Source organism: Macrobrachium nipponense, chromosome 17 (assembly GCF_015104395.2).
Source record: "Macrobrachium nipponense isolate FS-2020 chromosome 17, ASM1510439v2, whole genome shotgun sequence".
Taxonomy (NCBI): Eukaryota; Metazoa; Arthropoda; class Malacostraca; order Decapoda; family Palaemonidae; genus Macrobrachium; species Macrobrachium nipponense.
In genome coordinates, this window is record NC_087210.1 from 81,266,549 (window position 1) to 81,284,367 (window position 17,819).

A 17,819-nucleotide genomic window follows, 5' to 3' on the forward strand; every position below is an offset into this window, starting at 1 on the left:
CATTTATGTTTAGATTGAGCAACTTTACTTTGACTTTTAACAGAAGCACTCCTGGAGGAAGACCTCCTAATTCTGTCACGCTCAAGCTTACGAATGTAAGATTCATACGCCTTCCATTCGACATCAGTTAACACTTCACATTCTTTGCACCTATCATCCAACAAGCAAACATGCCTCTACAATTCACACACACTGTGTGAGGATCTACCGATGCTTTTGGTAGCCTCACCTTACATTCTCTACACCACACACCCTGAAACTAGTAGAACTAGATCCAGACATCTCAATTCTAAGAAAAATCAAAGCCAAAATCAAAATCCAAACCACAATAGCGTATGCCAAATCACTAAGCCAAGTCCGAAACCAAAAGACAATCCAAATACTCAAGTGACAAATGAAGTTTTCGAAATCCTAAGCGGAGGTCTGTAAACAGATGTTTACCGACCGGCGACAGAAGAAAATCTGAATAGACAAAATGGGAATGGTTCCCGGTATCCGCCTCCCAGCGGGAGGCGGGAATGGGTACTAACCACCTAGCCGACCACTGCGTTTGCCGGGAGTTTTTGAAATTCTGTCGGTCGTCAGAGAATACAGCTATATATATATCTGGCAGGTAAGTGTCATGAACAAAAGTTAGATTATGAATATTTAATTAAAAAAATTTGGCCATTCACCAACTGTGTGAAGCTTACAAAAAGTCACAGCGAACAAGCAAGTGACAAAGCCTAGGTCTTGTCATCTACTACATAGCAAATACACATCTACAGATTTTGCCTGGACACCACAATGATTGTATTATCAAACCACTGCATTGAGTGTACAGCCATTATGTGCATAATTTTCCCCCCTTCAGGATATTTCTGTACCTCAGAGTTCTAAAATCTTTCTTTTCTAGCTAAGGACAATAGTTAAAAGTACATTACATTCTATTAAAGTATTTGTCAAATTATGATCAACAACAATAGAATATCACCTTGCAATGAATATTAATGATATCAAAACTAACTAATACTATCCTAAGCAACACTAAGTTGCAAAGCCAACTTTTGGATACAAGGGTACTGGTAGACTTGTTTCTCAGTTTTGTTTTACAACAGCTCCAAAAAAATTATTGAGTCTGATGCTAGAAAACCTTTAATACTACATATCTGTAAATACTTTATGAGGTATATTACACTTGTAAGTTAGGATCCATCACTGTATTTTGCTCTGTGAATGACATTACTTAGGTAAGGTTAGGTTAGGTTAAGCTATGCGAGATAAGATTCATCCCTGTAACTGGTCTTGGGACACCTATATTTTACATTGTGCTTTGTGATTAATACTGATTATATAAACCATGTATTTGGCCTTTGCCTGGGCAGGTAGGCAGTAAGATAACCCTAATCCTATTAGATTATACCAGATACAGAAACATGATATTGTTAGTATACAATAAAGTTTTGTACATACTTACCTGGCAGATATATACTTAGCTTAGGTCTCTGACGTCACGACAGAAAAATTCAAAACTCGCGGCACACGCTACCGGTAGGTCAGGTGATCTACTTACCGCCGCTGAGGCAGTGTAAGAACCAGTCCCCCTTTCTTGTCAGGTTATTTTCTTCCACCTGTCTCCTGAGGGAGGCTGGGCGGGCCATCAATCGTATATTCTGCCAGGTAAGTATGTACAAAACTTTATTGTATACTAACAATATCATTTTGTACATGAACTTCCCTGTCAGATATATACTTAGCTGATTGACACCCTTGGTGGAGGGAAAGAGACACATACTTACTTAGAAAGTGGGACAACACATGTTAAAGGAATACAATATAAACCTCTGGTTCTTACCTGATTTAGGCAGAAGACTTGATAGTTACTGTCTATTAGTCTGCGTTGCCTAAAGAGTTCTCAGCGAAGGTCGTTATGACCTATGGCTGAAGAACTCTTTGGGTCTACAATGGGAAACTGAGTCCACTTACTTGGCAGAATCCAAGCAGGATCTGGTCAATGGGGATCAACCCGCTTACATGCCAGAGCCTATCACTACCAATTGCAAGGAGCCTCAAGCACAACCGATCACCTAACCAAATAATAACATTAGTAAACAAAAGACGGAGCTGCCTCCTGCAACCTCCTTCGTACAACCAAAAACTCAAACTTAAAACTAACAGGGAAAAAGGATTAAAAAGGATGTGTTTCAGCTCCCTGCCCCAGCACTGAATCCGCCGATACGTAAGGGCCTAGCCCAAAACACTTATCATACGTAATCGATACGTCCCTTAGGTAGTGATTAGAGAAGACTGATTCACACCTCCAAAAAGTGGCCTTCATAAGGGTTTTGTAATGACAAATTCTTCTTGAAAGCCAAAGACAATCGCGATGGCCCGTACTTCGTGCGCCTTGACTTTCAGAAGGTTAAACTGTTGCTGATTGCAAGAAGTGTGTGCTTCTCTATAATATTCCCTGATAAAGAATGAGAGTGCATTTTTAGATAAGTGGGCCTACTGGGGTCCCTTACAGAGCACCAGAGATTGCTCTCATTAGCGGCAATCTTTTCTTCCTCTGAAGATAATATTTCAGGCTTCTCACTGGGCAAAGAGATCTCTCCTCTTCTGTCCCAACTAAGGAGGATAAGCTTTTGATTTCGAAGCTCCTGGGCCACGGCGAAGAAGGTTTTTCATTCTTGGCTAGGAAAGCCGGAAGAAGAGCAAACCGCGGAGCCTCCTTGGAAACCTACCTCACCTTCTAGAGCCTGCAGCTCGCTGACCCTCTTCGCTGACGCTAACGCACAGAGAAAAAGAGTCTTCATCGAAAGGTCCTCTGAACGAAGCAGCATGGGGAGGTTCGAACTTGAGGACCTCCAGGAAGAGGCAGCACGACATCAAGATTCCAGCTAGGCACTAAGGAGGAGTTCTTTTAACCGTTTCAAACGATCTGATTAAATCATGGAGGTCCTTGTCCTCAGATATGTTTAATCCTCTATGACGAAAAACTGAGGAAGCATGCTCCTGTATCCCTTGATGGTGGAGACAACCAACCCGCATTTTTCCCTCAGGAAGATAAGGAAATCTGCAATCTGAGTCACAGAGGTACTGGAGGAGGAAACTTTATGAGTCCTGCACCAGCGTCGAAAAAACATCCCACTTCGACTGGTAGACTCTAGATGTGGAAGTCTACGTGCATTGGCAATAGCCCTTGCAGACTTTGCCGAAAAGCCCTTAGCTCTGACGAGACTCTTGATAGTCTGAATCCAGTCAGACTGAGAGCGGGGAGGTTTTTGTGAAACCTGTCGAAGTGGGGCTGTTTGAGCAGATCGACTCTTAGAGGTAGGGATCTTGGGACATCCACCAGCCATTCCAGTACCTCTGTGAACCAGTCGTGGGCGGGCCAGAACGGAGCTATCAACGTCATCCTTGTTCCCGTCTGACGCTGCGAATTTCCTTAACGTTTCCCCTATAATCTTGAAAGGCGGGAACGCGTAAAGATCCAGATTCCTCCAATCCATCAGGAATGCATCTATTGCCACTGCTCTTGGGTCTGCAATAGGGGAGCAGTATAGATCTATCCGCGAATTCCTGGAGTCGCAAATAGATCGAGATGGGGCCTGCCCCACGTCCTCCACAGCTCCTGGCATCATCCGCGTTTGCAGAGTCCACTCTGAGGGAAGGACTTGATTCCTTCTGCTTAGCAGATCCGCTCTGACATTTCTTTCTCCCTGTACGAACCTGGTGAGAAGCCTTATGTTCCTTTCCTCTGACCACAAGAGCGATCTCGCTGTCTCATACAGGGAGAAAGAGTGAGTCCCCCCCCTGTTTCCGAATGTAAGCCAGGGCTGTAGTGTTTGTCGGAGTTGATCTGAACATATTTCCCTTTTTACGAGGGTTCGAAGGTCTTGAGAGCTAACCAAATCGCTGTTAGCTCCTTCTTGTTGATGTGCCAGGACACCTGATCCCCCACCATCCAGGTGCCTGACACTTCTCTCGACCCGAGAGTAGCTCCCCAACCTTTGTCCGAAGCGTCTGCATACAACACTAGGTGGGGTTCCGAACCTGCAAGGAAAGGCCTTCCTTGAACAATAGAGGGTCTAGCCACCAACGTAGATCCTCCTTTATCTCTTGCGAAATCTTGAACGCAAAGTCCAGATCTTTGAGATTTCCGATCCCAGTTCCTCGTCAGGAAGAACTGTAGGGGTCTGAGGTGCAACCTTCCTAGAGAAACGAATTGCTCCAGCGAGGAGAGTGTCCCCAACAGACTCATCCACTCCCTCGCTGTGCATACATCTTTCTCTAGAAAGATTGCTACCTTCTCCAAACCTCGGGTTATCCTCTCTGGGGACGGATACGCCCGAAAAACCTGAGAAGCCATCAGAATCCCCAGATAGATACGCTCTTGACTGGGGATTAGCTGTGACTTCTCGAAATCACTAGCAAACCCAGAGAAGCTGCTAGATCCAACGTCACTCGTAAGTCCTCCAGACATTTCTCCTTGGATTTGGCCCTGATAAGCCAATCGTCCAAGTAGAGGGAAATCCTCACTCCCTCGAGATGAAGCCACTGGGCAACGTTCTTCATCAGTCCTGTGAATACTGGGGGGCCGTGGAAAGGCCGAAGCATAGGGCCCTGAACTGAAAAACGTTTCCCTCCCCACATGAATCTGAGATATTTGCGAGAAGAAGGATGGATCGGCACATGGAAGTAAGCGTCCTGAAGGTCCAGCGACACCATCCAGTCCCCGGGACGAAGAGCTGCTAAGACTGATGACGTCGTCTCCATAGCGAACTTCCTCTTCTTCACAAAGACATTCAGGGCGCTTACGTCCAGAACCGGTCTCCATCCTCCTGAGTTCTTGGGAACTAGGAACAGACGTTGTAGAACCCCCGCTGAAAGAGGGTCCTGAACCATCTCTATTGCCTCTTTCTCTAACATCATCTCTACCGCTAGAGCGAGGGCTTGATTCATTAGTGGGTCTTTGTATTTGGCCACCAGTGCCCTTGGAGTGGTGGTCAAGGGTGGTCTCGAAATAAAGGGAATGAGGTATCCCCTCTTATGATCGCGAGGGACAGTTGTCCGCCCCCTTTCGTGCCCAGACATCTGCAAAGTTCAGAAGTCTGGCACCCACAGTTGTCTGGAGGACACCCGAACTATTTCTTGGCCCTAATAGACCGGGAGAAGGTCCTTCCTCTTCTAGGTGGTCTCGAACCTCTGGAGGAAGAAGAGCGAGACGAAGGTCCTCCTCGAAAGGGTTCTTGCCTACTTTGAGCCTCTTTCTTCGTCTTCTGCTGAAACGAAGGTTTCGGAATTCTAGCCGAGCGAGCTAGCATATCCTGCGTCGCTTTTGCTGATAACGAGCTGGAGATATCGTTAATAGTCTTCTTGGGGAAGAGTTGCGGGGAAAGCTGTGAATACAGCAAGGAAGCTCTCTGTGCGTGAGAAACCGCCTTGGTAAGAAAAGAGCAGAAAACGGCCCTCTTCTTTACCACTCCTGCACCAAAAAGTGAAGCAATTTCCCCGGAACCGTCTCTCACTGCCTTGTCCATGCAAGACAGAACTGCGTGGAGGTCTTCAGGCGAAAGAGTGTCTGCTCTTGAGTCCTCTTAGCCAACACTCCCAGGGTCCAGTCAAGAAAGTTAAAAACTTCTAAGACTCTGGAACATTCCCCTTCAGAAGGTGATCCAACTCGCTCATACCCCACGTCGTCTTCGCAGAATTTAGCGCCGAGCGACGTGCGGAATCGACCAACGAAGAGAAGTCCGAGTCGCAGAAGAGGGAAGAGTTAGACCCAAGGGCTCTCCTGACTCGTACCAGAACCCCATCTTACCCGTCAGCTTGGACGGGGGAAAAGAAAAAACTGTCTTGCCCTTCTCTTCTTTTGAAAGCAACCAGTCGTCAAAGTTCTTCATAGCCTTCTTCATAGACACTGTAGGCTTCATCTTAACGACTGAAGACTTCTTAGCCGTATTGGTCGTTGAAAATAAGGACGGAGGAGACGGAGGAGCAACGGCCGAAGAGACTCCCCAAAATCTTGCAAGAGGAGGTCTGTAAGTCTCTTATACGAAGAAACCGAAGCATCCTTGGCAAATCTTCCTCCGAATCAGCAACAAATTCTTCCGAAGAATGACGTCTAGAAGCTCTACTGCCCGGAGGAGAGCTAATCCTTGGAGAGCGCCTGTTTGAGAGCGCCTACTAGGCGAGCGCCTACTGGAAGAAAAACCACCGAGAGCGCTTACACGGGGAGCGCCATACCAGGAGAGCGCCTACTTTGAGAGCGCCTCCCAGGAGAGAGCCTACTAGGAGAGCGCCTAGTTGGAGCGCCTACTTTGAGAGCGCCTCCCAGGAGAGAGCCTACTTGGTGAGCGCCTGCAAGGAGAGCGCCTACTTGGGGAGCGCCTACTAGGAGAGCGCCTACAAGTGGAGGTCCGACTGTCGGAAAAAGATTCTAACTCCACAGAAGAGCGTCTGGATAAGGGTAGAGCGCCTATCAGGCTCTATGCGCCTGCTAGGCTCTTGGCGCCTGCCATCCCTCAATACGCCTGCCAGGCTCTTGACGCCTGCCACGGGAGGGAGAGAAAACATCCACAGATGAATCCCTGTCAGAAGCGCGCGCTTACAAGGCTCTGAGCGCCTATCCAATCGGGAGTGATCTAACGGAGGAGAAAACCTTCCGTTGCCCGCCCTACCAGGCTCTTGGCGCCTACTAGGCTCTTGGCGCCTACTAGGCTCTTGATGCCTACTAGGCTCCGAGCGTCCGTCAAAAGGAGAGTGGCCACCAGGCGAAGAACTCTTCCTTCGCTCCTGACGAAAACGAGGCTCTTGACGTCTGTCAAGCTCTTGACGCCTAACTGAAGAGGAGCGGAAATCCTGAGGAGAGAGCCTGTCTGGCTCCTTACGCCTTACATGCTCACAACTCTTGCTGGGAAGAGAGAGAGGAGCCTACTCGGAGAAAGATCCCGAGCTCCAGCCTGCACTTCTGACCTCCTACTAACAGGCTCAAAAGCTCTTCTAGCCAAAGGAGATTTAGCCGAAGGAACGTTCTTAGACTTCTTCACCGGAAGTGAGGCGTCCTTCCGACGATGAGAAGTCCCGGCAATAGACTCCGCTAAAGCCGCAATCTGCGCCTGCAGACCCGCCAGGATACGCGCAGGAGATCTCTTAAACTCCTCTACAGGGGACGAAGTCCGAGAGCGAACAGGAGAAGCGTAACCGGACAAAATCTTGGTCTCTTGCATTCACTTCTGGCTCTTCCGCGAAGGATTCGGGGCTGGAAGGAAGGGCGCAAGGATCCTTCCAGGGCCCTCTTGAGAGGGCGAGACGACTCCGATGCGCTCCATCTACGCTGAGGAGAAGGCGACGAAGATGACGAGAAGCACTGGCGCAATAACTCCTTCTTGGTTCGATCAGGCACAGCCTGGGAACGAGCAACAGGAACTGTCGAGGGACGCCTGACCGGTGGGGGTTCTCCCTAACCTTCCTGCGGCTTTCGACTTTCCTCCTCCACTGGGTCTGGGAGTCTGGAAGAGGTCTAGGCCTGGAAGCGTTAGTGGAGCCGTCAGACGCACCCTCCACTGCACTAGGGGCACTGCACTGATCACTTGCACTATCTCACTCTTACCTTGTCGAGAGCGAGCGAGGCTCTCCTTACTCCTGATCGAGCTCTCCCAGAAGCACTTCCGAAAACGAATCTTCGGGTTCAAAGCTAGGCGCAGGGGCTGAAACTGGAGAAGGAACTACTTCTACTACAGGATTCTCAGCCTCACTTCACTCACCCTCGATCTACTAGAACTCTTTGAAGAAGCCTTGCGCACCTTCCTTCTCTAACTTTCTCACATAAGAAGAGAGAGCCGTTCCAACCATCCATCATCCAAATTCTCACACTCTTTGCAAGGGTTAATAAAAGAGCATTCATTCCCTCTACACGACTCACATACCGAGTGAGGATCTAATGCAGCTTTAGGAAGCCTAACTTTACATTCCTTCTCTGAACAAACCCTAAATAAACTAGGTTTCTTAACTTCAGAATCATCCATGATTATAGATATGTAAGAGAAATCCAAAAGAAAAATCCAAAAAACAGTCCAAAAAGCGTATGCCAAGCCAACAAACAAAGGGTACTTCACCAAATCCAAATCGTCGGCAACGAGAACGAATTTTAACTATCGTAAGGACTGAACAACAGGTGTTGTCCAGCCGGCGACAGAAAATAATCTGACAAGAAAGGGGGACTGGTTCTTACACCCGCCTCCCAGCGGCGGGTAAGGTAGATCACCTGACCTACCGGTAGCGTGTGCCGCGAGTTTTGAATTTTCTGTCGTGACGTCAGAGACCTAAGCTAAGTATATATCTGACAGGGAAGTTCATGTACAAAAATTACTTTTCTGACCGTTTATCTCTTGGTTTAAGTTTGTTACAGTTCACTATTTTCCCTTAAAACCACTGGCTTCCTACTGCAGTTTCCCTCATTATATATTTCGGGAAACCCAAAATGAGATGTTATGCATAAAACATGAGATCTGCAGGATTAGGGCAAACTCATTACCTACCTGGCCAAGCTTGAGGCCAAATTTCACTGATGAAGACAGGCATAACTCGAGCAAAAATGTTATTGTTATAATACAATTAAGTTTGTTCATACTTACCTGGCAGATATATATATAGCTGTATTTTCTGAAGTCCGACAGAATTTCAAAACTCGCGGCACACGCAGTAGGCGGCCAGGTGGTAGTACCCATTCCCGCCGCTGGGAGGCGGATATCAGGAACCATTCCCATTTTCTATTCATATTTTATCAATGCCACTGTCTCATGAGGGGAGGAGGGTGGGCACTTTAATTATATATATCTGCCAGGTAAGTATGAACAAACTTAATTGTATTATAACAATAACATTTTGTTCATGCAACTTACCTGACAGATATATATATAGCTGAATCCCACCTTCGGATGGTGGGAAGAGACAGAATAGGATTTGTAGGAAACTAAATTAAGTAGATGATGTACATCTTGGTTCCTCACCTGTTAGCAAAGTAGACTCTGTGATTACTGTCACTTAAGCCTGCTTCTGCTCAATCAGAGTTGCCAGCCAGGTGGAGACCTGTAGTGCTGGTGCACTCTGGATGCTCTGTCAACGGGGACGTGACCACAACGTGACAAGACCATCGAACCATACATATGAGGGCTATGAAGCAACTGACCACCACCTGACCAACTAGACAAAGACCCCCTTAAAGTTAACCTAAAGAATGGGAGATCTTCACACGAGAACTCACCAACAACCAAAAAACACAACATATTAAAAAACTAACCTAACTCCTAACTAAGGGATAGGGAAAGAGCTACCTCCAGCCACCAAGACTGTGTCTGCAGAAACGTATGGCCCAAGAGAACTGCAGTCCTCGTAAATCGTTCTCACATCTCTTAAGTAATGTGAGGCGAATACAGAATTGCTCCTCCAAAAGGTGCCATCAAGAATGTCCTTGATTGACATATTCTTTTGGAAGGCAAGAGAGGTAGCGACAGCTCTGACTTTGTGAGCTTTCACTCGCAAGAGGCTCAAATCAGTCTTCTGGCAAGATGAATGAGCCTCTTTAATGACGTCCCTCAGAAAGAAAGCCACAGCATTCTTAGACAAAGGTAATTCCGGTCTCTTCACAGAGCACCAGAGATTACCTGAGGGACCTCGTACCTCTTTCGTTCTATGAACATAGAACATGAGAGCCCTGACAGGGCACAGGACTCTCTCTGGTTCTTGGCCCACCAGACTCGACATACCCTTAATCTCGAAGCTTTTTGGCCAAGGGTTAGACGGGTTCTCATTTTTAGCCAAGAAAGTTGGACTCAAAGAGCAGACAGCGTTGTCTCCTTTGAAGCCCACTAGGCTACTAAAAGCTTGGATTTCACTAACTCTCTTCGCCGTCGCCAGAGAAGTTAGGAAAAGAGCCTTCTTTGTCAAGTTCCGAAGAGACGCTGAGTGAAGAGGTTCAAACGGACTTGACATCAAAAGTCTAAGAACCACGTCAAGGTTCCATGACGGCGGCCTCGCCTGAGGAATCTTCGTGGTCTCGAATGATTTCAAGAGGTCGTGAAGATCCCTGTTGTCAGAAAGGTCCAGGCCTCTGTGCCTAAAAACTGCTGACAACATGCTCTTGTATCCCTTGATGGTCAGGACTGCCAATTTCTGCACGTTTCTAAGGAAAAGCAGAAAATCGGCTATCTGGCTCACAGAGGTCGAGGAAGAGGAAACTCCCTCCTTTCTACACCATGCCCTGAAGGAAGCCCACTTCGATTGGTAGACAGCTCTTGTAGAGGCTCTTCTTGCATTTGCGATTGCTTTCGCAGCTGTTTTCGAAAAACCTCTCGCTCTGGCCAAGTTTTCGATAGTCTGAACGCAGTCAGACCCAGAGCGGAGAGGTTTTGGTGATACCTTTCGAAGTGAGGCTGTTTGAGTAGATCTTTCCTCCAGGGCAACGTCCTTGGGAAGTCTACAAGGAAAGACATGACTTCTGTGAACCATTCTCTCGCCAGCCACATCGGGGCGATCAGGGTCAACCTTGTCCCTTCTGAAGCCGCAAACTTCCTCATGACTTCCCCCATGATCTTGAATGGTGGGAAGGCATACAGGTCTAGGCCCATCCAACTCCAGAGCAATGCGTCCACAGCGATTGCTCCTGGATCTAGGACCGGGGAGCAATACAGAGGAAGCCTCTTCGTCCTCGACGTCGCGAATAGGTCGACCAGAGGACGTCCCCACAACTTCCAAAGTTCTTGACACACGTCCTTGTGCAAGATCCATTCCGTCGGCAGGATTTGGTCCTGTCGACTGAGAAGATCCGCCCTGACGTTCTGCACACCTGCGATGAACCTCGTCAGGATCGTGATCTTTCTCACCTTTGCCCACAGCAGAATCTCCTTTGCCAGGTGAAACAGAGTCCGGGAGTGTGTTCCTCCCTGATTCTTCAAATACGCGAGGGCTGTGGTGTTGTCCGAATTGACTTGTATAATTTTGTTTGTCAATTTCTCTTCGAAGAACTGCAGCGACAGGAAGATCGCTGCCAGTTCTTTGACATTGATGTGCCAGACTGCTGTTCCCATCTCCAGGAGCCTGACACTTCTTCCCCTCCTAGTGTTGCTCCGCCCCAGCCCGAAATGGAGCGTCTGAAAACAACACTAGGTCGGGGCTCAGAAGATTTAGGGATAAAGACCTCCTGTTTAGCTTCGAGGATCGAGCCACCATCTTAGATGGCTCTTCACCGACTCTGAGATCTTCAAGATCGCATTGAGATCGTCCTTGGCCTTCCATTCGTCCGCAAGGAAAAACTGGAGAGGCCTGAGGTGCAGTCTTCCCAAGGAAACAAACCTTTCCAGCGAGGAAATGGTGCCCAACAGACTCATCCATTCCCTCGCCGAGCAAGTCTCTTTCCCCAAGAAGGCTGAGATTTTCTCTAAGCCTAGCCGCTGACGTTCCTGGGACGGAAACACTCGAAAAGCCACTGAATCCATCTGAATCCCCAGATACACGATGGACTGTGTCGGGGTCAGATGCGACTTTTCGAGGTTGACAAGAAGTCCCAGGGACTTCGCTAAGGCTAATGTTAACTGAAGGCCCTTCAGACATTTTTCCTTTGACGACGCTCTAACAAGCCAGTCGTCGAGGTATAGGGAAACTCTTATCCCTGAAGAGTGTAGCCACCTCGCCACATTCTTCCTGATGACGGTAAAAACCATCGGAGCCGTGCTCAAGCCGAAACAAAGGGCTTTGAACTGCCATATTTTGTTGCCTAAAACGAATCTTAGGTATTTTCTTGAAAGAGGGTGGATTGGAACGTGAAAGTACGCGTCCTGCAGGTCTAAGGACACCATCCAGTCGCCCGGTCTCAAGGCTCCCAGAACAGACTGAGGCATCTCCATCTTGAATTTGATCTTTTCTACAAAAAGATTGAGCCTGCTTACGTCTAGGACTGGACGCCAACCCGACGACTGCTTCGGTACCAGGAAAATCCTGTTGTAAAAACCTGGAGACCCCAGGTCCAAGACTTGCTCCACCGCTCTTTTTTCGATCATTTGATCTAATAGATCGAACAAAATCCGTTTCTTCTCTCCCTGATATGACGGAGAAAGGTCTCTGGGAGTCGTGGAAAGAGGAGGAGGATCCAAAAAGGGGATCTTGTACCCCTGCTCCACGATCTTGAGGGACCAAGGGTCCGTATCTCTCTCTCTCCATGCTCCCGCAAAAAACTTCAGTCTGGCTCCGACTGGTGTCTGAAGGACATATTCTTCACTTCGATGGCTTGGGCTTGAAGGAAGCTCTTCCTCTTGCAAGCCCTCTCCCTCGAGGGAGGAGCCCCACGAAAGGGTTTAACCTTCTTAGGAGGTCGAACAAATGATGACGTGGAAGGAACTGCTGGACGTCTCGAGGACTGAGCTAAGAGGTCCTGAGTAGCTTTTTCCTGCAAGCTACTTGCCAGGTCCTTGACCAAAGTCTGGGGGAAGAGATGGTTCGTAAGAGGCGAAAAGAGCAGTTCCGCTTTCTGAGCGGGAGTAACTGATCTAGCTGTGAAGTTACACAGCAGAGCTCTCTTCTTAAGGAAAGCAGTTCCAAAGTGAGAAACAAGCTCTTCCGAACCATCCCTGACGGCCTTGTCCATGCACGATAGCACGCTGGACAGCTCCCCCAAACTGAGCGAGTCCGGGCTTCTAGATTGCAGATCTAGAATCTCCCAAGCACCAGTCCAAAAAAGTTGAAGACTCGAGATCCGTAGCAGTCCTTTTAAATGATGATCGGTCTCCGTAGGAGTCCAAGACACCTTGGCAGTGGATAAGAGGGACCTCCTCTGGGAATCCACTAAACTCGAGAAGTCCCCTTGAGCTGATGAAGGGATCTTCACACCCACGTCTCCCTTGGTCTCGTACCAAATGCCCCCTTTTCCACTGAGTCTAGAGGGAGGAAGGGCGAAAGTTGACTTGCCCTGATCCTTCCTTCGATCCATCCAGTCCTCGAGTTTCTTGAAGGCCCTCTTGGTGGACAGTGAAGTCTTCATTTCCACGAACTCTGGGGTCTTACACGACTTGGAAGACGAAAACTGCGAGGGAGGAGACTTGGGAGCTGCAGGCTGAAACTTGTCCCCGAAGGACGAGCGCAACAGCCGCACAAGTACCTTGTAGTCCGAGACAGACGACACAGAAGAAGGTTCCTCTTCCACCGAGTCCGCCGGACTACTCAACTCTCCTTCTTCCCTAAGAGGAATAGGAGACCGCCGCTCCGGAGAGGGCGTACGTCCAGCGGGTCTGGCCTTGATCAAAGACCCCCGCTGCTTAGAAGCAGAAGCCTCATCTAGGCTACCATCCTTACTGCTCGAAGGAGACAGAGTGTCTTGACGGCGATGAGCGTCCTTAGCGACGAGCGAGACTGCCTTACTTCTAACAGAAGCGTCCTTACGCCTCTTACCCGAGCGAGCAGAATTCGAAGAAAACGTGTCCTTCCTAACGTTAACGAGCTTCTTATAAGGAGACACATCACTACGAGCGTCCATATGAGCGTCCTGCTGCACGTCCTCTTCCTTCTCGGCGTCCTCCGAAGCGTCCTGAGCGTCCTCTCGAGCGTCTCGGCGGGCAGCCTGCCCATGACGTCGAGAGGGAACAAAAGCGTCCTGACGACCAGCTTTCTTAGCAGGCGAACGAGATCGGCGATAAACCGAAGGAGACGCAATCGGAGAAAGAGAAGAACCCGGAGAGGGAGAAGGAGACTGCTTCATCCTTTTGACAGGCAGCCTGACGTCCTTCCTCCGCTTAGGCTCGACTGCTGCTGGGCGAGTCCTTTGAGCAATCAGAGATGATAACTGGTCCTGAAGGGACAAAAGAATGTTCTTCGTAGGCGAAGAACCAACAGAAGGAGCAGGACTGATCCTGCTAGAAGACGAGGGGCAAGGGGACGCCTCCTTCCTTCTCACAGGTACAGCTACCTGCTTCTCCAAAGTGCGACTGTAGCGCATCTCAGCGTCATCCCCGGATGACATCCTACCTCTCTTCTGAGACGGAAAGGCGTCATACGCATCCGGAGAAGAGCACAACGAAACTGGCGAGATAGGACGTGAAGCGTCCTCACTACGAAACGTCCTTTTCAGAGGACGCGAGTCTCTCCGAGCGCTCCACCCCTTGCGCGGGGAGGACGCCTCGGAGGACGAAAAATAGTCCTTAAGGATACGCGCCTGTGCGCGCTCCTTGGTAGCCTGGGAACTTGCAACATGGCCTGCCGAAGGGACGCCAGATCGGTGGGGAACCCCCGTAACCCTCTTGCGGCTTTCGACATATCCACTCCCTGATTCCTGGGAGTCCGATAGCGGTCTAGGCCTAGAGGTCATTATGGGGCCGATCTGACGCCTCCACAAAACACTAGGGGCCGATCACACACTTTCACAGAGCCAGTTTCTAAGGCCTTCACTTTCGAGTCAAGAGTACGTAGAGACTCCAAAATCAGAGAAAGGGCATTACCTTCTCCAGACACAGAATCAGGGCCCGAAGCAACAACACAGGTTTAGGAGATACAAATTCTACAGTGTTAAAGTAGGTGAAATGTTAGTTTCCCTTACCTTTAGTAGAACCGCTCTGGAGGAAGACCTCCGATCCTATCGCGTTCCAATTTACGCCGATAGGAATCATACACCTTCCATCCATCATCAGTCAATCCTTCACATTCATTGCACCGATCATCCAACAAACATACATGCCCCCTACACCCCATACATACTGTGTGGGGATCTACCGATGATTTAGGTAGCCTCACCTTACAATCACTCTTCACACACACTCTGAAACTCACTGCACTTGATCCAGACATCACGTTTACAGAAAAGCCAATCCAAAATAAAAAAACAGTCCACTATTGCATATGCCAATCCAACAATCCAGAATCAATAACCAAAAGCCAATCCAGATACGTAAGTACGAGTCAATCCAAAAATCCTAGGCGGAGGTACTGCAAACAGTTGTTTACAGCACCGGCGACAGAAAAATATGAATAGAAAATGGGAATGGTTCCTGATATCCGCCTCCCAGCGGCGGGAATGGGTACTACCACCTGGCCGCCCACTGCGTGTGCCGCGAGTTTTGAAATTCTGTCGGACTTCAGAAAATACAGCTATATATATATCTGTCAGGTAAGTTGCATGAACAAAATGTCTAATCAAACAAGCTTATCCAAACAACACTACGGCAATTCTGCAAGCATGCAATAGCCTTGATTTGGTCCATAAATTAAATTTTGTAGGTTTCTACCATTCAAAAACTGTGATCACTCTGATATCCTAGGTTAACCTAACCCTCAAATTACATCTAGTTATTCGTAAGTATGACAGGAGTGATGGGATTTCATCAAGGCCATAAGGCATCATTGATGACGAATTACCCTCCCTGTAGCTATATGACATATTAAATTACAATGCAAATTAATTTTTTACTTAATAAATTAACCATGTGCATCTGATTGTTTATTTTGCTATTATTTTCTCTGTACAAAACTTTTTTTTAAATAAAACTGTATAATACTCATGTAGATATTGAACAGAAAAAATAAACTATATGAGGTAAATACCTAAGAAAATTAAAGAGTAAAATACAAAATAAAATTAGGCAAATAAAATATAAACCGAGATTGAAGTTAACTTGCTCAAAAAAAAAAAAAAAAAAAAAAGTTAGTTAGTAGGCTAACCTCGATTGCAAACTTAAATTACAGTAGCCTATGAAATAACTAACAACACTTTGAAATGATGGCCATTGTGGTGATTGTATGATATTAGTTTCTAAAATACATATATAAACCTTGCTTTTATCTTACTTTTTCTTGTGTTTTGTGTTCTTTACTGTAATTGGTGTTGCAAAGCAACAGGTTTTTCTAGAATTGCCAATGTCCTTGTGACCTAATAAGAGGATTTTTAATTTTTTTTTTTATCACCCTATAGTGATTTGTCTGACTGAATTGTAAATATTGTAATAGGCTAATTCAGATGTCAAATGAAATATTCTGATACCGAAAAGAATCCAGTCATATAGGAACCTTAAGAAGAAAAATGGGATTATTTAAAAAAAAAAAAAAATTTAAAAAAAAAATATGTTTTTGGTGCTACAGAGAATTATCTGGTCAAATTATGGATTGTTATAGTCATAACAACTCAGATGTCAAATGGAACCCATAGTAATAATTCAGATGTCAAATGTAACCCTCAGTAATAATTCAAGGTCAAATGTAACCTACAGTTATTATTCAATGTCAAATGTAACCTATGTGTAGTAGCAGGTAGATTATGTATAATAATAATTCAGATGTCAAATGTAACCTATAGTAATAATTTAATGTCAAACGTAACCAATAGTAATAATTCAGATGTCAAATATAAACCATCAGCTGTCAAAAATAAACCCAATCCCTCAAATATGCACGGCCTTGACTAAAGCAGTTAAAACCAACTAAAAAACGTCAACTGGTTTTAGTTGCAAGGCTATTCAATTCAAAAACGGTTCCTGCAACCCACAAAAATGTGCCCAGAATCCCCCAAATCACATGACAGTCCTCGGTTAGTCGTCAGCTGTGTTGTACGGGATGAATAAAAAGGCTTCGCTTGGGTTTCTAAAACAGCACAGCTGTTTTCATTGCAAGACGTCAATTTCTCCTGAATATCCTGCCAACGCACATAATGCGTTAAATGAATATGCCGTGCATTTTCAAAACGTAACATCCAACTGCTGAACGCCCAGTAACACCCGGATAAATCAAAATGAAATTAACATAATTTCCAAACGGCCCCATCGCATAGGGGTCGTCACGTAAACCACAGACGCCCCAAGTGAAAACAACGATTCCTCCATTAATCTTGGCCAAACAACGCCTAATTTCGCGTTATTTCCGGCTGTTTCTCTCTACTTACACGCAGGAGGATGCCCGCCTTTGATCTCTACGTCCTCGTTGGATGACATCGCGTAACAATATCAAAAAATGACCGACAAGACGACGGGAACCGAAGCACAGCCTCAAATACACCTGATGACAACTACGTTTCTTTCAACGACGATGACTGAGTTGACGATGCTGCTGCTGCTGCTGCTGCGGCCATCTGGCGGCAGAAGGGCGAACTATCTTTGCACCTGCTGACTGTCTCTCTCTCTCTCTCTCTCTCTCTCTCTCTCTCTTCTCTCTCTCTCTCTCTTACCCGGGAAATTCATTTTAATTTTATTAATATTTTCGTATTTAGGACGAATGCACTGCAGGGTCACTTATGTTATAACTTCACGAATGATGAATAATTCTACAAATGTATTGAAAGGGTTCTGAAGACGACCGATTCTGATAATGACATGATACATTCTCAAATGTGATCTGGAATATTAATTTCATTTATGGTTAATATTTTCATATTTTAAAGAACGAATGAGCTACTGGGTCACTTATATTATAACTTCACGAATGATGAGTAATTCTATGAATGTAATGAAAGTGTTCTGATATTGATACATTCTCAAATATGATCACGGAAATTCAACAGAGTTACGTCCAACTTTAATATTTCATACTTTACGCAACAATGGACTACATAGACACATACATATATTATAATTTCACACAAATAATTATATATTTATAAGTATAATGAAAATGTTTGCTGAAAATAGTCGATTCTAACTAATAACAGATACATTCATAAGTATGAACAGGGAAATTCATTTGAGTTACGATTAACTTTCGTATCTTATAGATTTCCTATTTTACCGATGAACTGGCCTGCAGAGTCAGTTGCTCTATAATCTGATGTCTCTACTCTATAAGCGTAATTGAACTGAGCTCTTGAAAACAAT

General features: G+C 46.4%; 1 protein-coding gene across 1 annotated transcript in view; it reads right to left on the reverse strand.

Moving 5' to 3' along the window:
- Positions 1 to 17,072, reverse strand: part of LOC135196369 (death-associated protein 1-like) — a 30,073-nt gene extending 13,001 nt beyond the window's left edge. The window contains exon 1 of the mRNA XM_064223150.1: positions 16,895 to 17,072. Coding sequence (XP_064079220.1) covers positions 16,895 to 16,943 — 49 coding nt within the window. The 5' untranslated portion in view covers positions 16,944 to 17,072. The remainder of the gene's footprint in view (positions 1 to 16,894) is intronic.
- Positions 17,073 to 17,819: the final 747 nt, after the last annotated feature.